Source organism: Schistocerca americana, chromosome 1 (assembly GCF_021461395.2).
Source record: "Schistocerca americana isolate TAMUIC-IGC-003095 chromosome 1, iqSchAmer2.1, whole genome shotgun sequence".
Lineage (NCBI taxonomy): Eukaryota > Metazoa > Arthropoda > Insecta > Orthoptera > Acrididae > Schistocerca > Schistocerca americana.
Window position 1 is genome coordinate 625,697,490 of NC_060119.1, and position 25,131 is coordinate 625,722,620.

The 25,131-nt window shown below is 42.0% G+C and overlaps 1 protein-coding gene across 3 annotated transcripts in view; it reads left to right on the forward strand.

Moving 5' to 3' along the window:
• Positions 1-25,131, forward strand: part of LOC124625492 (GTP-binding protein Rhes-like) — a 447,213-nt gene that overhangs the window by 227,262 nt on the left and 194,820 nt on the right. For 2 of the 3 annotated variants that reach the window (XM_047149175.1, XM_047149174.1), the window contains exon 2: positions 9,143-9,192. The exons of the other annotated variant lie outside the window; for it this stretch is intronic. In XM_047149175.1, coding sequence (XP_047005131.1) covers positions 9,168-9,192 — 25 coding nt within the window. In that variant the 5' untranslated portion in view covers positions 9,143-9,167. The remainder of the gene's footprint in view (positions 1-9,142; positions 9,193-25,131) is intronic. 3 annotated transcript variants of the gene reach the window in all.

Sequence of the window (25,131 nt, forward strand, 5' to 3'; positions counted from 1 at the left end):
TCGACTCAGCGGTCTTCGCCCCTGCCGCCTCAGCGCTGTTAGCCGGGAGCCGCAGGCGTACCACTGCACGCTTCTTCGCCATCGTGGTTCAGATCGCAGGTGACAACAAGCGCCTGCCATCCGAAGTCCGAATCTGCGGCCCTCGCCTTGGGATGCTGCCAGCGTGTGTTGGGAGCCAACAAGTCTGCCTGCAGTAGTGAGCTGTGGCGTGGCCCGCCGCTGGCTGGCTGCAGTCGCTGTGTTGGCCTCAGAGGGTCGAACCAGCGACTCGCTGTGGACTGGAACGCTGGCGCCCCATCTGATGCTGCGTGTAGCCAGTGGTCTGACATGCCCTGCCGTCCAGGAGAGCTACCACACTTGAGTGCTCTGTTGGTGAACCGGTACCTATTCATACGCAGCTATGCGTCTCTGTTTCGCTAAATGTGCCGCTCCATATCCCGTACTCATAACACTTAGGTTGGCTAGTGGGCCCCTTCTGCCTGTGACTTGCGCCATGCAAACTGCTGAATACTTTTTCCGGCGGTTCTACGCCCCTGTGGCCTCTATTTTACTTTGCAACTGCTGGTGAACGTAACTCACTGTAAACAGGCCCACGCCTGGCTGTAACTTGCGTGCTCAGAAATATTGCACCAAAACTGACTTTTCCTATCCCAAATGGTAGTGCCGCTACACCACAACTGTAATTGTAACACTAGTTATTAGATGCAACTTATAGAACATCTATTACGACTGTCACATGACGGCACACTGGTTATTAATAGTAAGTTATCAGTCACTATCGATGTAGATAGCCATCTGTGACCATCTTCTCTTTTACCAATAAACAGTGATCAGCTGTGCAGTTGGTGCTATGTTGTGCGAATCTGTTCACAGCATTAACGCCGATTGCACTTATAACGTGAATGAATACACCACTGAGCACAGGTGTTACCAATTGACGACGTAATTTATATTACAATTTATATAATAAGCAAATCTGTACAAATGTGAACCATTATTTATGGTATTCGTGATCAGGCACTTCATTGCTTTATGGTGTAATTTTTATTTTCACTGTATAGTCTATGTTTATCATCTGACGATACTGATTTTATATTTCGCCTAACATAATGCTGTGAAAGCTTTTATGTATGTGACATTTTATTACGTGTCTACTGTTGTTAATATTTATACCAGGTAACTGATTGGTAACAGTTGTAAGCCTGTAATGCTACTTATGTATTAGTTTGTTTGTTACGTAAGAACCTCATCATGGTCAGATACTGAAACTGGTTGCGTAAATAAAATATTTTACCGGCAGCTCATGGTGACAATATGACATTTTTCGAACTTTTAGAATAAACGAATATTGAGAATTTCGAGCTTGATAATGATCTTACTGTCAATGTTCTACGTCTTAGGCGCTGTAAGAAGTGACTTCTGATACTTCTCAGCAGGCCAGATCACTTACTTTAACCAGTATCTAACTGTCTCACATTAGAAAACTCTACGTTCAAAATCGAAATTTTCAGTGGTAGTAGTGTCTTGTGCCTAAATTAAAAACCGTGTCAAAGCAGAACGTAAATAGTCAACCGGTTTCTGTAGTTCCACACCCGCAGACCACTGAAATTACTGAATTCTATTTTCCTTGAAAATTAGAGAGAAAGTAACCATAATTCTCGTTGGAAAACCATATTCCACGATTGTCCTTTCATTTGGAAGGTCGTTCAATTTCGTAACTCTCTATCTATTCCAGATCGTTAGACACGTCCAATGGATTTTAGTAATTGTTGGCTGACAGAATTTAAACGTCTTATTCAGGCCCATTACGCTATATATTTTAACTTATTTTCCCAGGAGATCTGTAAATTTACTTCGAGAATAAACTTCATGTGCTCATCAAGCGCTGCCGATCAGATCAGTATATATCACTATCGACATCCTATGTTTCCGTGTATGGCGTTTAACTGGCGTTAATTTCCAATAGTCCTCCCATGGTCTACCACTTTAACGTTGGTGGGAACGTTTGTGTGCTTGATTGATCCACTGAGCTTTGCTGGCGGAAACCGCGCCCCTGGAAAGGTCACCCATGCTAGACTGGTCATTTGGCAGTTCTTGGCAGGATGTGGGTAGCAACCACATGGGCCCTTAGGTAAGTGGCCCTTAGCCTTTAAAATGGATGGGCGGATATCAAAGTAGCAGCCTGGCATGTCGGAGGAATTGTCCCCCCCCCCCCCAAAAAAAAAAGAGATAGAACTAGCATATATACTAAAAGACATGAATATCGATACTGTAGCAATCATAAACTGATATGAAAAAGGGACATAATAAATGTGTAGTCGAATGCATTATATTCTATAGCGGAGTCGAACAAAATGAAAGAGCAAGCAAAGGCGTGGCATTACACCTGCATAAGAGATGGAAAAGAGAGATCAAAGATTGCACATACATAAATGAAAGAATACTCATGTTAAGACTCCAACTGAGAAGAGACAACGCTAACACATAAGCGTATATGCACCAGGAGAAGAAAAAAAGTATGAGTCTAGAACTTCCTACGAAGAACTGCAGAAGACTTTGAATAAGTACAGTGCTACTGATCTGATTATTATGATGGGTGATTTCAATGCCAGAACAGGAAACACACAAGCAACGAATAAAAGATATTTTGCCACTTACAATAATCTAAAAATAACAAACACCCTTTTTAAGAAAAGAGAGAGACATAAATACACACTGGCCGATAGAGGTATTAGATCAACGATTGACTACATTTTAGTAAATGATACCATCTAACAAACGAGTACGACAAGGCTGATGTATCTCCCAACTTTGTTTAAGATTTACATATGTTAAATAATGCATATGTGGGAAACAGAATTTCAAACAGGTCTATACCTAAGACAGCACGACTCTTTTAAATAACTTACTATATGCTGACGATGTAGTGATCCTAGTAGATAAAGAAGAGGACCTTCGGAAAGGAATTTGCTTACTTAAACAAATTGCGAAATTTGAGACGGAGATGTCAACAGAAAAAATTATCAACAGAAATCATCAACAGAAAAAATTATGGTAGTGCCCTTCATGGGGAAATAACGCACTAGAACCAAACTAGTGGTAGATCAAAAGATTCTAGAGCAAGTAAATCACTCCAGTACCTAGGATGTGAAGTGAGATATGGCTGCAGCAAAGATATCTAAATTAAGTTTAGTAAATTTAGCCAGGTATATGGAATAACTGTCACAAATCTTAAAAACAAATCTAGGAAAGACACTAGAATTAAATTTTCCAATATTATTGAGTCCTCACACTGCTCTATGGAAACGAGATCTGCGTGTTCAGCAGAAAGCAAGAATGCCGCATTCAGGCATAAGAAATACAATTCCTGTGACGAGTTAAAAGCTGCGCAATAGAAGACAGACTAAGGAATCGAGATATTAGAGAAGAACTAAACATTTTTAGTCGAAATGATAAAATTGTAGAGTATAGGAGAAAATGAAATAGACATTAGAAAGAATGGAGAGTGACAGACTCCCCTTAATAGCTAAAAAGTATAACTGCCAAGGAAGAAGAGTTGATGGAAGGTCCCGACAACGATGGCTACCGTAAAAGGTAATTTCGACCGATACCCGAAGAGAAGAAGACGAAGAAGAATTTCCAATGTTATGTTTAGTATGTCTTGCTGATGTGGTAATACTCTGCGGCTATAACTCAACACGGATATTAACGGGCCGTGAATGTACACGCCGAGAATGCCCAATGTGGGACTTTTCTGTTTTCCTTGCCGATAGATTTGTTTTGTCGACTGCACGTAAGAAGACCAAACTTAGTAAGAAGACTCGACTTTCAAGTTTGATGAATTTTCAGCATGATTCTAAAAGTAGTAAATCTTCTTGATATTTTAAACGCCGGAACCCGTTTCCATACGTAGGGAGTATTCCTAACGGTTGCATTACACGGGCATGCTTCACTTCTCGCCACCACCTGCCCTCATTTTTCCTCTTTGCTAAACTCTACAGAAACTGTGGATACACCGCTCGGATTTGCCTCCGAATAGCATTGTTTAAGTCCCAAATTTCATTTATTTAGTCGTTCGGCATTTACAATGGCAAACGTCAAATAACATATTAACTACAATATTCTTACAGCTCTATACGGCATTATACAATACAACATTACAGATGTTACTGAGTCACTCTGCGGTTACTTCAGAGAGTCGGTGTGTGTCCAATTCATACTTGTAACCATGCACTTCACACACAAGTAAATGTTCCACCAATTGAATTTCACCGCTCTCATATTAAAGACCGACAGATAGGCCCCACCTGTTTATCATCTGTTTACATCTACCAACAATCATTCTGGAACGATTCAAAGCTGTTCACAATTTTCTCGGTAGGTTCAATCCATCGATCTTCTTGTGGGGGTGATCCACCAAATTAATTCTCATGTCCACTTATAGCCCATTGTTCGTTCCAAGCGTCTTTCAGTCGGAGCTTTGCAGTTCTTCGCCATTTTTCCAATTTTTCCATAAAGGTAACCTGAATTTAAGTCTGTTCGTAGGAACTAGGCCTTGTTGTATAGGAAGTTCTGTGTCGTCTAGGATTTTTCTGTATGTTCGTGTAGCTATCTGTGATCGCCTAATTTCAGGGGCTCTATGTTTGCTAGGACTGGGAACCAAACGCTTCGGGTGGCCCTGAGTTCCCTGTCTCCATGTTGGACGTTCGCTTTAGCTACGTGTGCACTTCTTATCTAGACTGGCGAAGAGTATTCAGCCACGCTGTAGACGAGGTCTAGTTCTTAATTCTTCAGTTCACTAGCTCCACAATCCCACGTCATTCTAGTCATTTTTGACAGGGCAGTATTACGGAATTTTAGCTACTGTTCTGTTTCTTCTAGATGTGCGATCTTATTTCACTCCCAAGTATTTAGGCTTATTTTCATGACTGATACGTTGGCCATTCTTAATTGTAGTTTTATATATCTCTATTGTTAAGGGGCATTATGGTGCAAGTCTTTATGTTATCATTTGGATGTAGGTGCCTGTTGAAGTAGCAGGAGTTCTGGAGTTCTCTACTTTCAGGTCTGCATTCAGTCTTTTGTCGATGTCGTTAAAATTCTTACTTCCATATGCGATGGCCAAGTCATCCGAGTACGCAAATTTACGTGATTAGGTATGTGGCGTGTCTGCAGTAAACAGACAGAAAGGAGTCGGTGCCAGTGCAGAACTCTGTGGAAGATCGTTATTCAGAAACGTCCTCTTACTGTCCATGTCGTAAAGTGAAACTTTGATTTTCTTGTCAGTTAACATGTACTTTGCGTAACATATAAGTGTGTTTACATTTGATAATAATGTTTTTGAAGCCTTCCTAAATATATGTGTTTTACTTGATGATACAGCCTTCGACATATTTTTCGACATATACTCGCTAAACTGTGAGTTCTTTTAGTATCAGCTATACTGAGTTTAAGTATACTGCCCATCAATGGGATATGAAAATTTGTGTCAGACCGGAACTCGAACCGGGATTTTCCGGTTATAGCGAGCGGTCGCCTTTCCACTCTGGCTATACAAGCACGCTTCCCATACTAGCCCAAACTTCTAAATGTCATGCGGTCTTCCCCCTTATTTCACAGAATAATCCCATCATCCCTTACTGTTCGCAACTTTAGTTGTATATTCGAACCAGAAATAAATAACCTTTTAGGAACCGAGAATATTGTTATTATTATCGTCGTATGTCCCGCCTAAGGTTTGTGATACATATTTCACTTGACGATCCTACAGCAGTCAAAATGTATTGCGAGTTCCTTTAGTATCACCTGAACAGGGTGTTGTTATACATCCCATTGGTGGCATATGAAAATCTGTGCCGAATCTATGACAGAAATCGACTTAGTAGATGAGAAATGTGCTAATTTGCAGATGGATTGCGTATATCAGCTGCGTTAACAGCGTTTTGCAGCACAGGTTCTAGTTCAACGAACTGAACTGGGTGCTGCTATACTTCCCATTGGCGGCATATGAGAATTTTTGCAAAACCATGTTATGATACATATCGACCTAAGAGATGAGTAATGTGTTTATTTTCAGGTGGGTTGCATATATCAGCTGCGTTAACAGAATTTTAGAATTAACGTATTTGCGGCAACGAAAGAAAGTGACTGCGGGAATAAACTCTGTGTAGTCAATAATGCTCCTTTTTTCTGATACAGCATCCTTGACACTGGATTAATAATACTTTTTAATGCGGCTTGAGGTACTGGAATAGAAAGACGTGTTGTCGGAGCGGATCTAATTTTATTCTTGCGCTCCAGCCGTTACGGAATCAATCGTAGATTTAAGTTTATTTAAACGCTGAGGAGTCATGTCTTGTGAACTGAAATACAGCAGTGATTGTTTTGTTAAAGAGAACTGTCGTATAAATAAATATTTATTCGAAGGTGTGCAACTGACTCATTTTAAGAACTTTGGAAATTTATGCTCCAAGTTTACATATGCGCTCGATTAGACATTCGTCTCTGCGGCTATAGGTGAGCGAGCATTACGGCGGCTGTACGAACCTACATTATAGAATAGGCCTATCTGGGCAGTCCTGAGCTTAGCGAGATTTAAAGGCACTCTTAAATAAGGAGAAAACTTATTTTTGATGCACATTAACATTTAGCTTGACATTCATTCCAACTTTAACACCTCGGGTTTGATCTTCATTGAAATAAATCGCAATTCAAATATTTCTCTCCCATTATTTTTCAGGCGCCGTATAAACCATACTTCATGTTGTCTAATAAGAATGTAGACAGCAAAAAATCAGAAGTTTTTGTCGGTCCAGGGAGTGTGCTCGGATGGCGTAGTGATACGACTACTGCACTTGATAAGCGGCATATTTCCCAGAGTGTACGGACTTCGTGGGAGGAAGGAAGAATAACGAGAGCGGTGCCCCGGCAGACCCTCCTGAACGTGAAAACCTAGGACGCAGCGTCCAGACGGCGGGAGAACGGACGCTGTACCTGGACCGCCCGCGCGCGGTGAGGGGGGGGGGGGGGGGGGGGGAAGCGCCTGAGGGAGGAGCGGGAGGGGGATTGTCCTATATATACATGGGGGCGCCCCATCGCCGGCCAGTACATCAGCGCACCTGATGATGGGAACGTGGTCGATTGCCGAATTATTGTGTCCTATGCACACTCATACCAGGCTGTTCACCTGAGATTTATTTCGTCATAAAATACGCCTGAAGAAATTGAAGAATCACATCTTTGAAAGGACTTTGGTCATGTTCAGGTCCTTACGACTGCTACTACTGTAAGACGTGACCAATGATTTTCGAGCAGCGGCATGCAAATTTATCGAGGCCACGAGCAGGAACCACGCATGCGCGGAGAATGTGTTATAGTTGGAACCAGCTATTGACTGGACCACAACATCGCTCTCTGCCGGGAGTCGAAGTGCGACACGCGGGCAGTGATTGTTTCGCCGGCCGTTGTGGCCGAACGGTTCTAGGCACTTCAGTCCGCAACCACGCGGCTGCTACGGTTGCAGGTTCGAATCCTGCCTCGGGCATGGATGTGTGTGACGTCCTTAGGTTAGTTAGGTTTAAGTACTTCTAAATCTAGGGGACTGATGACCTCATAGTGCTTACAGTCATTTGAACCATTTGAAGTGACTGTTTCCGGACGATGCTACGGCTAAAATCTCAAAACTCTGAAATGCTCTGATCTCGGCTCTGAAGATGTCGAACAGGGCCTTGGATGAAATTTTGCGCGACTTACACAATGCTATTGGGCGGCAAACCTGAGATGTGTATTTGCAAAATGTCCGTCTTGAAAGCATGAAAAATCACTTCTTGCAGAAATAATCCCTCACATCTTGCTGGACCATCTCTTCTGGGTGAAACGTTAATTCAGACAAAATTAATAACAGCCTAAGCATAATATCAGGTTAAAACTGTTCATCAGACAGTGAACAAAGCATACATTGCGTTCTGCATGGTGTCCGTTTTGACCTGTACCACATTTCAAATATTCCCTCTGTTCGTTTGCATTACCAACACACGTCGCGTGGTCTGAGGCTACCTCAAGGCAAGTACTCCTGTATAGGTAATCCGCTTCGACACGTTACGTGAAATTATTCAGAGTTCACCCCATGATGCACTTATTATCCGAACTCAGCAGTTCACAGTACAGTTAATCTGATCTTGAGAGTCATGGAAGCACATAATTTAGTGCACGTATGATTGACTTTATGAGTATGAAATAGATAGTCCTGGAAATACAATTTTAATGAATGAAGAACATGAACTGGAGCTGTACCGGCTATATAGCTGTTGAAAAAAAATTTGGAAAACCAAGCTTTCTTAAAATATGATGTACCGTTATTAACACTTTACTTCGTGCATACAGGTTCTACCAAAAACTATCAAAGTGGAGGTGGTGTGTTACTAACAACGAATGAAGAACACCAACACTGCAATAGAAACACATTCTTATTAGAATTGATTCAAAAAAATAGCTGCTTATAACAACAAATCTTTATTTACGACAGACTGTTTCCGCATTTATCGCCATTTTCAAGTGCGTCTAGACTGATGTCACGTCCATATTACGTCGTTAGTGAACTGTCTTACAACTGTCACTGTTTTAATAAGATGGTAAGTGACGCAAATACTGAAAATAAAACGTCGTAACAGTGGAACTGTGAAACTCCTGTCCTACCGTGATTAACATTTTATTTTCAATATATTACGCCATTTACCATCTCATTAAAACAGTGACAGTTATAAGACAGTTCACTAACGACGTGATATGGACGTCACTTCAGTCTGGTCGTGCTTGAAAATGGCGATAAATGCCGAAACAGTTTGACGTAAATAAAGATTTGTTATAATAAGCAGCTATTTTGGTGCATCTATTCTAATAATCATGTCGTCATCAGACATATATTACGCTGCTGCCCCTAAAGAAGAAAAATTGTTAAGAAATACATTCCTTACATACGACGAATTACTGAGCACAACGCAGCACAATAAGACAGCGTAAATGTTATCCATTGCACTCAGTAAGACTTTTCATTAGTCAGTAATTAATAATTACTGATTAACAGCACATCAGTTTTCTAGTTATCTAAGAGATCATCGATAACACTTATTGTTTTTCTTTACAGGGTTGAATTTGCCCATCGAAAAGGAATGAAATCCGTAGATTCAAAGTCCGGTGAGTGTCAACGGTTACTGTCAGATGTGACCGAAGTATCTTTTGAACTGTATCCTGCAACGAATATTCCTAGCATGCCAAAGGACGCACATATAGGTTCAGTAGAGTTCCCATCCTACCTGAAGATCTTGTAATTTGTGCTCGCGGTACCCCTAACACTAGTTTTTTAATACTTAGCTCCTACTGTGCAATAGCTGGTAGAGAACAGATTCACGTAAATAAATTAGTGTCCTTGTTTGTTTTAGCGCTTTGCAGCAGATTATACAAGATTCAGAGTGCCCGATATAGCATTTTTCTCACAAATGTACTTTACTTTGTAGTTGAATTGTCTCATATTGACATGAAGATCAAGTTTAGCGGTTGCGTCACAAGGGACCGTTTACTTGTGGAAAATGAAACAAAAGTTATTGTTTTGTTGCTAGTGAAATTTAAATTTAAGAGAAGAAGGTGAAGGGAAAGATGGAATGTCACATAAAACACAGAAAACAAAATCTTCGTTCGTATTTTGTTTTAAGAAAAAAGATAAAAATAGAGAGTATCACGTCCCTTCTCTCGCAGTGTTGAATAGAAAAAGAAAAACATTCATGCAAGAAATTCATGATGAAACGCCGAAAAACGCCATTTTAGGAATAAACTACGAGGAGTGTATGCGCAACACGGTTTCCATCGAGTTTGCGTTTCCAGTGGGTGCCTGACCGGGACTCCACGACACGACTAGAAATCTGCATGTTTGTGCTACAGAGCGTTGTACGTGTCCTAAATATTGTCACAAACAAGCTACCACAGTTATTGTCATGTTCATACCATTAATAACAGGAAGATATTGGGCCAGCTCGAGCTTCGAAAGCAGGAGCTTTCTCCTACAACCTTAGTACTAAGGCAAGTATGAAATGGAATTGCATGGAATGGAGTTATAGCTTTAGTGCTAAGATAAGATTAGAAATCAGCGTGTTACAATGTTAACTACAAAATTACAATGATATGTTAGTTCTTTTCTTCCTTGATCGTACTTTTAGTAGTTTCGAGATTTAACATTAAAAATTAACGTGCAGACACACTTTTACTCCATTAAAGTGTCCTTGACTTTATGACACCTGTAATACGGTAAATATTTTAGACTTTAGATAGGACTACGGTGTGTTCACACAGATTAATTTGAATTCGGTCACGGTGTTTCCACTACAGACTATTGTGGTCTGATTCAATTTCCAAACCGATGTGGCCCAGTTAGCGTTCTCAAAAGAATGTGTCCGTTTCCCAAGGAGAGAGGGGCCCAGCATGAAATACATTCCTGACTCTGAGTATACCCCTGCAAGTTTCCATCTCTTAACCGCAAGAGATTTAACATTTCAATTAGAGCAGCATCCAAATTTTTGCTACTTAAGAAAGACGTTAGCTGACAGGAGAATTTGTAAAATAATTCTTCAAATTAATAAAGTACAGTGAATTACTCCATTATGTGCATTAACACGTAAAAGCAGATGTGAATTTCTGTCAGTTTTGCAAACGCAAGTATGCAAAGCTGTCTTCGACCATACGTGTTTAGCGAGATCAGAGAGAGACGCCAACTGCAAAGGATCTAAGGAGCCAAATTTTTCTGTACTTGTGGAACAGTGCTACGAATATACCGTGGTGAAAAAACTTTGCTTTTAACTCTTATTTCTTTTTAACTTCACATTTTTATTAACCTGAAGATATCGGAATCACATTCAAGTTAAATCGTAGCATTCCTTCGGATTCCTTGTTATTATATTCCATTTTTGAACATTTTGTGCACAACTCGAAACACCAAATTTCGCGGACTTGTGAAAGACACATCTCAATGTAAGCACACATGTTTTCGTATTGACTATGAACGTAACTTAACCATTCACTAAACGTGTTCGAAGTCTCAGCGAGTAGTTTCGATAGATTCCAACAGCAGACGCATAATACTTCTATTCACACAATAGCAGTTTTAATTACAGCTTCAACCTCTAAATACTGTTAAAATTATTATCTAATAAGAGAAACCGTGAGATTATTCTTCTTGCTTGCTGTAAGGCCTGCGTGACAGAAGAAATTTTCATTCGAACTTTCAATTTCAGATAGCAATCGTAAGCATGCTGCCGTGTGCCTACATTTGCATACATACGTCCGCTGCGAGTTCAAGGCATGGCAACAGACAGCTGTCGGTTCATTCGATATTCCTCGTGGGCGATCAGAATGATCTTGACAAATAAGATGAAGGCAAATACAGCTTTTACTCTGTAAATAATCACACCAAAGGAGAACTCGTAATTATCCATCTCCTAAAGTAACTGTTCTTTTAAGAGTTGCGTTTTTTGTAATGCTTTGAGTAGCGCATTAGCATATTCATTTTATGTAATTTTTTTATTCAGTGTAGTTTAAATGTAATAAAATAAAACGCCACTGGAATTTCGTGAGCGGATAGTTATGCTGAGGGGTGGTGCGTATAGTACATTATAGCACTGATACAACCTTCGAATTACAACGGTTGTATGAAGGCATACAAAGCAGTGTAGTTTTTCTTCGAGGATGTAACTGCGCCTGTCTAGGCGCCGGAAAACTGTTAGTATTTGCCTAAACTAGCGGGTGGGTGTGAATTGTATGGCTAGGCATTTTCGTGAAGCGGGGCTTTTACAATTAGAATATTTCTCTGTGGTGGCTCAGGTCATAGAAAGAAACAGGTGCGACTCACAATTAATAGTCATAGGGTTAGCAGTAGTTTGGTCTATGGTGTACAAAAATACATTATTGTGGTCATGTTGAGACTTAAAAAATATTTTTACCCGGTGTTCTTAATTCACAAATTGAACAGTGTGAAATTATTCCAACTGGTGTACAAGATATAGGACATAGGTGACATACCCTCGGACTTCAAGAAGAAAGTAACATTTCCAACAACAAAGAAGGCGAGTGCTAACTTATGACAGGTGCAAAATAATGACAGGCATTATTTACTGAAGAATCGAAAACCTGGTAAAGATGGCCTTGAGGAAGATTAATTTGGGTTCCGGAGGAACGTAGGAACACTTAATTTAATACTGAATCTGCGAACTATCTTGCTATGCTGGTAACCTATCTCCCTCCCTATTGCAGAAGTTTTATATATATAATAAGTTGTCGGAAAAAAGAAATATCGAAAGAGCAATTTAGGAGGGAATTAAAGAATAAGAAATAAATCTGTGAGACAGTAAAGTTAGTTAAACGGAACAGACAGTGTCTTGAAAAGAAGTTAGTAGATGAATATGAACAAACGTAAAATAAGGATAATGAAATATAGTCTAATCAAATCAGGTGATGCTGAGAGAATTAGACTACAAAATGAGGCAGTAAAATTAATAGGTGACAGTTTCTGTTTGGCAGCAAAATATCTAACGGTGGCCAAAGGAGAGTGGATATGAAATGAAGACTTGCAATAGAAAGAAATGTATTTCTGAAGAACAGAAATGTGTTAACATATCAAATATAATTTTGTGTGTCAGAAATACTTTACTGAAGGGATATGTCTGGAGTGCAGTCTTGTACGGAAGTGAAACGTTGTCGATTAACAGTTCAGACAAGGAAGGACTACAGACTTTAGAAATGTCGTGCTACAAAAGAATGTTGAAGATTAAGTGGGTAGATCGAATAATTGATGAAGATGTACCAAACGGAATTGCGGAAACAAGACACTTTTGATCACCTTGACAGAAAGAAGGGGTCAATTGAAAAAACACATCCTGAGGCAAAAAGGAATCATCAGTTCGATAGTGGAAGGAAGTGTGGGAGTAAAAACTGTAGAGGGAGTACAAGGCTTGAATGCATTGTGTAACTTGAAATGAATGCAGGTCGCAATAGTCATTTGGAAGTGAAGAGACTTGAGTATGGATGCATCTTCTTACTCAAGACCGCCGCAACAACAACATTTAGTCCAAAATTAGTGGATATTGAACATTTACTTGGAAGTCACATCAAGCCGAATTCGTTAATATTGACCGTTCGGTTCCACTCAATCTGAGTTAAGCTGCTTTGCACAGAATATTGAATATCAGATTAAAATATTGTCTTCCGTTAATTAAATAAAACGTTTTATTCAATTCTCAAACGTCGTAAGTAGCCTGCTGTCAGTTCACGATTTTGCACCTCCAGCATTTTAAATTACAGATGGTAGCAGCAGGTAACCTTGTTCAGAAACCTCTTGCGGCATTGTATGGCTCCTGACAGAGGACGCGCTTGTATTTTCATAACACAAAATATTTCAATTAATTTCGTAAGAAAGCCCCACAACCTTTTCCAAAATGCGAGGGTGAAAAAGTTGATATAACGAGACTTTAACCCCATACCGACCTGCCCTTTGCTTTGCAACATGGTACGCCTACACATTATGCTTGGCTCTACGTTCGTTGTCGGCTACTTTTATTTGATCTTATAATCTATTATAGGCTTTAGTCACCGAAATGTTATTAATTTACATTTTATTGTAACCAATCGTAACAATAACGAAACTTTTTCATAAAACTTCAGAGTGCTGTCGCCTTAAAACGCCTTACTATGATAATGCGCGAGTAATATTGCAATAATGACAAAATAAGAAAATTCTTCAAACACCAATATGATGTTTCCCATGGTTATATTACAACAAATCGTACCAATAGCGATTCGGTCTCGAGACACGCAATGTACTAGCACTTGCAAACAACATATACACTACTGGCCATTAAAATTGCTACACCAAGAAGAAATGCAGATGATAAGCGGGTATTCATTGGACAAATATATTATACTAGAACTGACATGTGATTACATTTTCATGCAATTTGGGTGCATAGATCCTGAGAAATCAGTACCCACAACAACCACCTCTGGCCGTAATAACGACTTTGATACGACTGGGCATTGAGTCAAGCAGAGCTTGGATGGTGTATACAGGTACAGCTGATCATGCAGCTTCAACACGATACCACAGTTCATCAAGAGTACTGACTGGCGTATTGTGACGAGCCATTTTCTCGGCCACCATTGACCAGACGTTTTCAATTGGTAAGAGATCTGGAGATTGTGCTGGCCAGAGCAGCTGTCAAACATTTTCTGTATCCAGAAAGGCCCGCACAGCACCTGCAACATGCGGTCGTGCATCATCCTGCTGAAATGTAGGGTTTCACAGGGATCGAATGAAGGGTAAAGCCACGGGTCGTAACACATATGAAATGTAACTTCCACTGTTCAAAGTGCCGTCAATGCGAACAAGAGGTGACCGAGAGGTGTAACCAATGGCACCCCATACCATAACGCCGGGTGATATGCCAGTATGGCGATGACGAATACACGCTTCCAATATGCGTTCACCGCGATGTCGCCAAACACGGATGCGACCTTCATGATGCTGTAAACAGAACCTGGATTCATCCGAAAAAATGACGTTTTGCCATTCGTGCACCCAGGTTCGTCGTTGAGTACACCATCGCAGGCGCTCCTGTCTGTGATGCAGCGTCAAGGGTAACCGCAGGCATGCTCTCCGAACTGATAGTCCATGCTGCTGTAAACGTCGTCGAACTGTTCGTGCGGATGGTTGTTGTCTTGCAAACGTCCCCATCTGTTGACTCAGGGTTCGAGACGTGGCTGCACGATCCGTTACAGCCATGCGGATATGATTGCTCTCCTGAACCCATCGATTCCATATTCTGCTAACAGTCATTGGATCTCGACCAACGCGAACAGCAATGTCGCGATACGATAAACCGCAATCGGGATAGGCTACAATCTGACCTTTATCAAAGTCGTAAACGTGATGGTACGCGTTTCTCCTCCTTACACGAGGCATCACAACAATGTTTCACCAAGCAACGCCGGTCAGCTACTGTTTGTGTACGAGAAATCGGTTGGAAACTTTCCTCATGTCAAGACGTTGTAGGTGTCGCCACCGGCGTCAACCTTGTGTGAATGCTCTGAGACGCATATCACAGCATCTTCTTCCTGTCGGTTAAATTTCGCGTCTGTAGCACGTCATCTTCGTTGTGTACCAATTTTAATGGCAAGTAGCGTATTCGTGGAGCGTAAGGTCTACTACAAAACCCACCGAATATGGGCTTCCACTGAACACGACAAGTAAAATACGGCGTCTTGCTATCTGCTTGTGACGTAGGAGGCGTTCTTGGCTCCTATTGGTTCTACTTTAAAGACTTGTTGGCAAAATATTGCAAAACTTATTTCGGACTTCATGCAAAGAAATGGCTCTTCAACGTCAAGTAGTAAAAAGTGACGCCACAAAACTCATAAAGCTCCAAGTCAACGTTAGCTAACGTGTCCCGTGTTCTGACGGCTTAAGCAAAGTACATAAACGTAACAGATGTGAGTGGGGAATCATTCCACCCACGATTCGGACCGCAAATAAGGAAATCCAGTAGCATGGGCTACTTTTACAAAGCGCAGATTTTTATGACCTGTCACACGGAAACCAGCGTCGCAGAAACGGTGATGATCGGCTGCACGCGTGCTTTTCTCGGAAGCACCTACAGAAAGTGGTCGAAGGACGGTGAAACCACTAGTAGGTGGCAAGAAGTTGGATGTCCACGTCTTAACAGGGAGGTCGCAAGCTTACCTGCTCTGTAAAGCTTGATAGGCGGCGATATGTAGCAGATCTGACGATACAGTACTACGCTGCTGATAGCATCTGTTGAGGAACTTCGTGACGCTGCTGCTGCTTGGAAGCCCTGTTCACCACTCTACTCGAGAATGACTGGCCGCGGCAAGGGAAGAAAGAGGATCAGCAAGGGCGGCCCCAGGCGGCACCGCAAGCTGTTGCGCGACAGCATCTAGGTCTGTCGAGCGCCCAGGGGCGGCCTCAAGTGTATCACCGGTCTCATCTACGAGGTGACCCGCTGTGCTGAAGGCGTTATAAACATTCTGCGTGGTGTCTGTTGTTCTATGTCGTGTCTCCCTACCACTTTCGCGCAACGACGCTCTGAGCGTGTTTTTTAGGGAATTGACTAGTTTGAACCTGGGACCTGTTGCTGGTAAGGAGACGCCAGACCACACATGACATGTAGAGTTCAGAAGAGTTCAGTGAGACTAGCGATGATATAACCAAATACTTAATGATTTCAGCGTCAGCTCCACTGCACTCCCTGTAAAAGAATCTTAATACTAACTAAATTTAGTGGAAGGGGTTCAAGGCTTTCCTATTTTTTATTTACTGGTAAAATAACGTCGAAGAACAGTTAAGTTTACCATTGGAAATTTTATTCTACTCACAAAACATTGTTTATAAATTGCACCATTAATAAAAGGAAGTGTTTTAATACAGGATGGTAAAAACCAACTGCGTTCAACAAAAATGTGAACGAATATTCCCTGAATGGTTTCCAAGTTCTACAATGGATCGAAGGATGACCTATGCCATATCACATCTATAATCTAGGTTTAAATTAAGTTTCACAAAAGAGAAAACTATCAAAATTGTCTACAGTGACCCTCAATTATTTTTAATTACTTATCTAACTTGCCATAGATTACAGTGGCTGATGTGGTTTCTCAATAACTATATAACAGAAAAATCATCGCGTTTCAGATTTTTACTTCAAGTGGCAAATGTGAACACCATGAGCTTTAATTGACGATCGACACTAGTATTACGCAAAAAGGGGATGTAACAGATGATACTTTTGCAGTTCTGAGTGAAGCCTTATGCGCTCAAAAATGCGGCATTGCGTGCGTTCATTACCTTGTCGGTGTTCGTCAGGGGGGCGGCGGGCAGCACAGCTCCACTCACCTCGCCGTCTCGGAAGCAACTCCCTCCTAACTTCTCCTTACTACAATTTACCGAAGTTGGTTTAAAAAAACTATCTGGTTGTGTTTTCATGTGACCAATCAGGGTCTCAATGTTAACCTTGAGCTTCGCCTACAAAAATTCTGTCCATCCAATGAGAAACGTTATACTTTTCGTGGTGGGGCAATGTTATTAAAGTTTGCAACGTAACAGAGACGCGAAAAAGTCTCACGCTAAAACTTGCAGTTGGTGTGGCCCTTTTTGTGTTATCGTAAGATCTATACTGTTCTTCTGGAGGGCTCTAGCTTTTAACATGGGCTGGGGGGTGGTCCTTATGTAACAGAGACGCGAAAAAGTCTCATGCTAAAACTTGCGTCTGGGGTGGTCCTAGCGGTTAGCTGGCGACGTGGGTGTCCAGTCCGTCCCTTATCGTAGGGCCTTCTAGCTTAACATGGTTCTGCTCTCGGCTTCTGTTCTCGTTTCTCCCCTCGGAACTGCATCTGTCTCACGATGGGAAGGTATGACATGCATTTAGGCATTCTTGTGTTAGTCTGTGGTATTCCATTTGCTCACTCGTTACTCGTATTACTTTGGTTAATTTAATGTCACGATTTATTCGGAGCTATGTGACATACTACTGGATTTGCTTATCATGTCAGGGTTTTCATGGAAGGTGTTGGATTTGCCTGACACCTTACATCGTTACTGGAATACGTGATCCGCGGCTCGGTCATGTTCACTGAGCATGCCAAGAAAAGTCTGTCACCGCCGTGGACGTGGTGTACGCCCACAAGGGGTAGGACTGCAACGAGTACGGTTTCGACGTTTAGACGTGCGCAAAACTCATCTTCACGCTCGTCTGTGTAGGGGGAGGTGCTTCAGAGTACAGTAGTGGACTTGGAGGTCCGCAGCAGACACCCCCCTCCATAATCTTATGTTGACCCAACGAAATTGTCAATCATTGCTGCACTGGAAATGAGATCATCGATATTGTACCCTGGATCAATGGTAATTTATCGCCTTGTCTGTCGAAATACGTTTCTTGTTGCTCCAGGTCGATGGGCGTGTACGGACGCTCTACCACACTGCCGAACCGCTGCTTCATAAACGCGCTGTCCATCTTCCTGACCGGTGCGAGCGCTGTTCTACTATTACGCTACAGGCAACATTCACATCGGCTTCCATGGCACCTGTGGTAGTAATAAAAAGTAGCATTACGTAAACATTATTGGGAGCCATTTGTATCCCTCCGTGCGTGAGTCTTCCACTACAGCGATAGTATCTTCCTGCAGTGTCACAAGACCAGTATCGTTCTGCTTTGGTGTAAGGAGGGTTATAGTGAACTCACCAGATTCGCCTGATCTGAACTAGATGGCACACATCTGGAACGCTATTAGGAGTCAGCTCAACTTTCAAACCAGCTGCTCTTAATTTACTCGAATTGCATGACCTGTGCGTAGACATCTGTTGCTACATACAGCAGGAAGCCGAAGGTTTTGTCAAATCCATCCATGCCTAGCAGAATTGCCGGTACAGTGCGTTCTAATGGTTGATCAACATTATTAAGCAGGTGGTCATACTCTTTTTGAATCTCCAGTCTCTATGTTTATCAAACAGTCAATGTCTTTTCAGGTTCTAATATTTAACAGCATTTATTGGCACGTAGTACATCCCAGCTGCTCCTGCATGCTTCCTGAAATAATCTCCCCACTTCGTATTAGGTCGTCATCTCGGGCCTGTGGAATCCAGTACAAAACTTCGTCCAACCTAATCTCCCACTCACTTACATCAGGGAGTGGCCGTGCGGTTCTAGGCGCTACAGTCTGGAGCCGAGCGACCGCTACGGTCGCAGGTTCGAATCCTGCCTCGGGCATGGATGTATGTGATGTCCTTAGTTAGGTTTAATTAGTTCTAAGTTCTAGGCGACTGATGACCTCAGAAGTTAAGCCGCATAGTGCTCAGAACCATTTTTTAACTTACATCACAATCATAACTGCAGCCTTCGCTTCAGTATATTTATTAATCAGTTTATTATCTGTTTTGAGTATCCTTTTTCTGCTGCCGTGAAACTTCCTGCCAGATTAAAACTGTGTGCCGAACCGAGACTCGAACTCGGGACCTCTGCCTTTCGCTGGCAAGTGCTCTACCAGCTGAGCTATCCAAGCTGTGAGGGCGGGTCGTGAGCCGTGCTTGGGTAGCTCAGCTGTTAGAGCACTTGCCCTCGAAAAGCAAAGCTCCCGAGTTTGAGTCTCGGCCCGCCACACAGTTTTAATCTGCCAGGGAGTTTCATATCAGCTCATAACACGCTGCAGAGTGACAATCTTATTCTGTTAAGATTCCCCAGGCTGTGGCTAAGCCATGTCTCCGCAGTATCCTTTCTTCCAGGAGTGCTAGTTTTGCAAGGTTCGCAGAAGAGCTTCTGTGAAGTTTTGAAGGTAGGAGACTAGATACTGGCAGAATTAAAGCTGTGAGGGCGGGTCGTGGGTCGTGCTTGGGTAGCTCAGTTGATAGAGCAGTTGCCGCGAAAGGCAAAGGTCCCGTGTTCGAGTCTCGGTTCGGCACACAGTTTTAATCTGCCAGGAAGTTTCATATCAGCTCACACTCTGCTACAGAGTGACAATCTCATTCTAGTACAGCTGTCAATTATTCACGCCGCAGTTCGCTGACGGTGGAAAGAAACTCAAAACTACTAGATGGTGGATGGCAGGAATTTAAAAAATTCAGTACGAAGCTGAAGAAAAAATTCAAAAACGCCAAGATAGCGTTGGCAGCAAATTCAAAAATTCAAGAAAGTTGTGTCCCGTGAATTTGCAATTTGTGGCACATTCCCTTTCCTGTCCCATAAAGCCTTCCGTGTTATCTCTGATCTTCCAGTGTAGGGGTGTAGTCGACAGTGTTTTTGGCACTGCTGGCGCCTGTCCTAGCCTGGATGGGGCAGCTCGACGTGGGAGATGGGAGTCTTGGGCTGACCAGCACTCAAGCTGCTCAAGCTGAAGTTTTTGATTAACCAGCGGTCGAGCCGGAAAAAGTAGTCGGCTCTTGGACTGAGAGCAGTGACGCGTAGTTGACTTTATTCCCGTGACAGCAAGGGCGTTGTACTGTCAACATTAGTGTATGTTCCTGATGTACTTCTTGCCATAAGTTGGGCCATCCATGCAGTCTAGTTGCTGCCCAGAGAGCGGCAGGAAGTAGTGAGCTGGTGGTGAGAGAAGAATGAGAAGCCAAGCTGATACGACAAGGAGCTATCTGCCCGACCTCACTGACGCTAACTGTGGGAGGTGGCAACTGTGTGGACACAAAAAGCCCGGTTGGGCGGCTGGTGTATTTTTCCAGGTGAGGCGATGACGATTCCAGTCGAGACACAGACAGGCGCTTCAGATCACAGTAGGAGCATTAATGGGTGCTTCAGTGGCCGACAGCAGTATTCTGGTCGGTCGAGTGATTCAGCGTAGTCTACAGGCCGTGCATTGAGTGTATTGAATCGTCAGTAATATTTCACATGGAAGGTCCGTGGTTCTTGTGTGATAGCACGCTGCGTCTGCTAACGCTTTCTCTTAAGGTGAGAGCCATATTGATTTGGTTATTAATACAACATGAGCGTGATTCATCTTGAAACTCTGAATGCTATTGATATGCCATTTCACTGAAAATTACCTTATTACTTTCCCTGTAAGAGTTATGTAGTTTGTGTGACATATTGTACCGAAAATCGTATTCATAAATTTGCGAAGGCAGTCCTTTAATAGCTTTGCTTTAATGCGTAGCCGTTATGGGAGTAGTCATATATCCTTATTTAGTTGAGCGCTTATGAGAACAGCTTTATTATAGTGGGAGATTTATCTCAGAGGGTGAGGTCCTGCAGTTAATTGCCGGATTTTTCTATCATTTTCCTGCCTGTAGCTAGGAGACATACCTTGTACTCTGTTATTGTACCGACCGAATTCGATCTACTGGGGATGAAGTGTATTTAAATATTTTCATTTTGCTACAGGTGTATTGTGTTGTTATTCTCTTGTTGAGCTCTGCCGTCAAGGAAATTAAGTTCTGTTATGTTGTGAATTTTCTACTATTAAGAATAATATTTTATGTCGTAAATTCTTTCTAAAACTGAGTCCACGACTGCAAAACTTGCAGCCCAAACACCACACGACCCAAGTCCCGCGCAACAGTAGGAATTTCAGAAAAAAGTTCAGTAAAGTGATTCAAGAAAATTGCAAAAATCCGAGATGGTGGAAGTAACCAGTTGTGATTTGCGGCCCCTCTCCCTCCCCTTTTCCTCCTTTAGTCTTCCCGCTCCTCCAATTGGAACCTTGCATTTTACCTAAAACTAAAATGAAACAGTCTGCCACATTCTGGTATTTTAACGATCATTGAAATTATACAGCCAGTCTCAATGTTTACCCCCCAGAAACCATACAGCCATGCTCAAAAGTATCAAAACAACTTTAATTTTTACGCCATGTTGAAAATATTCATCCAAAAAATTATTTAAAGGTTGTACGGTAACTGGCAGTATTTCCACATCTGAAATATATCAGCAACACACACACACACACACACACACACACACACACACACACACACACACACACACACTCACACACATACTGAGTACATTGCATGAACTTATAACACTTGTGAACATCCGTAATTCGATCGCTATACCATACGGGGTGTAACACGAAATGTATATACGTATTGTAAATTATTATTGCACATGGTCCATCATACCTAACCCATATGACATCAAAGTACACAAGATGTTTATAAACAGAATCAGTACTACAAAAAATATTTAACCATTCAAATCCTACATTCCACTAAAAAATCCTTTGTGTTAATTAAACAAACCGGCAAGTGAAGAACATGTAACCCATACACATACAGCCTACTGAAATAAAATTCTATCTGACAGGTCATGGTACTCACATTGTATTGAGCTTCTGTGAAGTTTGGAAGGTAGGAGACGAGGTACTGGCAGAATTGAAGCTGTGAGGGTGGTTCGTGAGTCGTGCTTGGGTAGCTCAGTTGATGCCGGCATGGTAGCTCAGCGTGTTCGGTCAGAGAGGCGGTTGGCCTCTGTAAAAACTGAGTCGAAGGATCAACAAACGAACTTTAACGGACGTCATGTGACGTCGGCAACGACCAAACACAACGATCAACAGATCAACAACGAACAAAATGAAAAAAAAAAGTTGGTAGAGCTCTTGCCCATGAAAGGCAAAGGTCCCGAGTTCGAATCTCGATCCAGCACACAGTTTTAATCTGCCAGGAACGTTTATAAGCATGAATAATTGTCTGTTATGGTACTGTAACATCTACAAAGAAATTCTATGCTAGCAAATCTACGTACTATTACCCTGTAATAAAATGTTAGTGTCACACACACACATATATATAAGATTGTCGTACAGTCAAAAAATTAACTATCAGGACACACAATGTACACTCTTTGGCATAAAACTCGACCGGCGGCCGGCCGCTTCAGAGGCTAAGTCCGCGCCGATCGCGACATGGGACAATAAAACTGGCCAACTCGCTAATTCTCTAAGTCCGGTTATCTGCACAATCTGGCAACACTGCAGACTGCGGCACTTCGTGGAGGAAAACTTGTCCCATGATAGAGAAACACTAGGCTGATTACGCTTGTGGTCTAGCGGTAGCGTGCGTTGTTTCTGTTCGTAATGTCAGTGGATCGAGAGCAGCTGGCATAAAATATTTTTAAAGCCTCTTCTGTCTGACTGCTGAAGACGTGAATGTAATGGTAGCGCAGATGCAATCTATTTCGCTTTCTGACACACCGATATCAAAATTTTATCCAGTAACGATTTTGCGGCAGATTTCCTGCAGACTGTCCTCCTCTGGACGCCGTATGCGGCAAAGCTCCGGGATCCATTTGCTGGCTACCGGCAGCGGCCGTGGCGACAGCAGCGGCGCTGCACTCCCCCGTTCTTTATCGAAAGCGCCTGCTCCCGCTCATCGCTTTTGATGATTTAAAACGCTTATTATTAAATGTTGCTCCACAGAAAATTTCTACGATTTCCATTCACGCTCAAAAGCAACGGAGACAGGCGCCCTGATTAGTAGGCGGGTATTATATTACATTAATCGGCAAGAGCTGAGTATGGCCCGAAATTAATTTTATAGACTGGGACGAAATTAAACCACCTCGCTACATTCGATGAATTTATAAATGCTTCATACCTCGTTTCTTTTCCTTTCAAACTCAATTATTTGTGCAACTTTTGGTCAATGTTCGGATGTTTTCGTCAAGCCGGGGTGAGCGTCTGTGGTGTAAAGTGTATTACAGTTCTTGTTTCACTCCTTATGGTAACTCTATGCGATAAACTGTGTGAATACCTTGCAATGCATGCTCTGTAGCAGTGCAGGAACACTGCACATTTGGAGTTCCATGTATGGGCTCATGAAGTATTTAATGTTGATCGGAAGTGATAGTTAAGGTCATCAGATTTAGACCAGAAAAATTTGTCGTTTTGGAGGTTTCAGAGAACGGAAAGGAATTGCTAACGCCGGTGTTAGAAAACGTCTACAGTTAAATGCTATTGCAAAAATTTAGAAGAGGGGAACTATATTAATCAACATGTGCACTTCATAAAAAACCTTCTGACATGTTAGACCTATACGACGAACAAAACTCAAATTTATATCGTTGACAGTCGCTTTGAATCTTTTCAGGATCTATTTTACAGTGAAGCACCTTGGCATTTGCAAAGCAGACATCCATGATAATAACTTAATTTACTAAGTCGAATCGGACGAAGATTGATGTTTAAAGGCATTCTTCAGATTTCGTATAAAGAATTTTTACTAGCCGTTTGCAACTCCATTAATTAAAATGGAAAATAAAAGGTTGTAGTCAGCGGCTTCCACCGAGATTGGAACTGCTATGTCACACAGTACGACCACCGCAACGCACAAGGGAACCTCTTTTTTTTTAATTTTGCTTTTTTTTCTTTTACTTTTTTTGACGATTACCCCTTTTTTTCTCTCTTATTTTAAAGCCCCTTAGGAAAATGGCAATTAAAAAAAGAAACTAAGTGCCACCGCAACTTTTCATCCTATAACAAAAAAAAAAAAAAAATTCTGGTCCACCTCAGGCGTTGGCTCCTGACTAAACCTACCCCAAGAGCTGCCTATATACCAGGGAAAATATGGGAATTCAAGGTTAGGGCTATCATTACAAACAAAACAAAATCTTTCTTTTTCTGAATTTTGTTTTTATTTTGATTTTTATTTTGTTTATTTTTGTTGTGTAATTGATCAGACGCCTTCTGCGCCCCGCTGGTAATATGTTGAGTCACGTCTTCTCGAAATTGGTGTGTTCCGTTCAGTAGTTCAGAAATGTTCATTGGTTCAAACTGGAAACCTTCTTCACTCTTGTCTTAACACATTCCAGCTGCGAGGCGGGTCGTGGAAAGCACTCCCAAGGAAGTTCGAGAAAAATTGTCTTATTTTGGGTGGCGGACAACGACATAATGACGGTCGTTGAAGTATGTCCAAAAATCGAGTACAGAGTCAAAAATGGTTCAAATGGCTCTGAGCACTATGGGACTTAACATCTCTGGTCATCAGTCCCCTAGAACTTAGAACTACTTAAACCTAACTAACCTAAGGACATCACACAAACCCCTGCCCGAGGCAGGATTCGAACCTGCGACCGTAGCAGTCGCGCGGTTCCGGACTGAGCGCCTGAACCGCTAGACCACCGCGGCCGGCGAGTAGAGTGTCTGCAGTTTGTTCAACTAGGTAGTGAATGGCATGTCCGCGAATCCAATTCACAGCATTGGTCTTTGTCCGAGGAAAATAGTCACGTCCCGGAACTAATAATGAAAGGGGAGTATTCCGATTCAGAATGTCCCGCGTTAGAAAAGCCACAATACGACGAATAACCTCTGAGCTAACGACACACTGGCGACCACAGACGGACTATAGTCACTGCGATGTTGCCTGAGCCTCAAAACGCAACCTTAAAACACACAAACAGGTGTTACTTATGTGAAGAACGCCGTTCTTGGAGTCCAGAAATTAATTATACTTTCTAAGTGTCTCATCTTACAGTGGATTCTATCGTACGAGTCTTCGATGTGGAAAACGAATGTCAAGTGAATTTAGCGAGGTAACGCCGGCCTACACCCGGAAGTAAATGCACTATTAGAGTGTTGACAAAT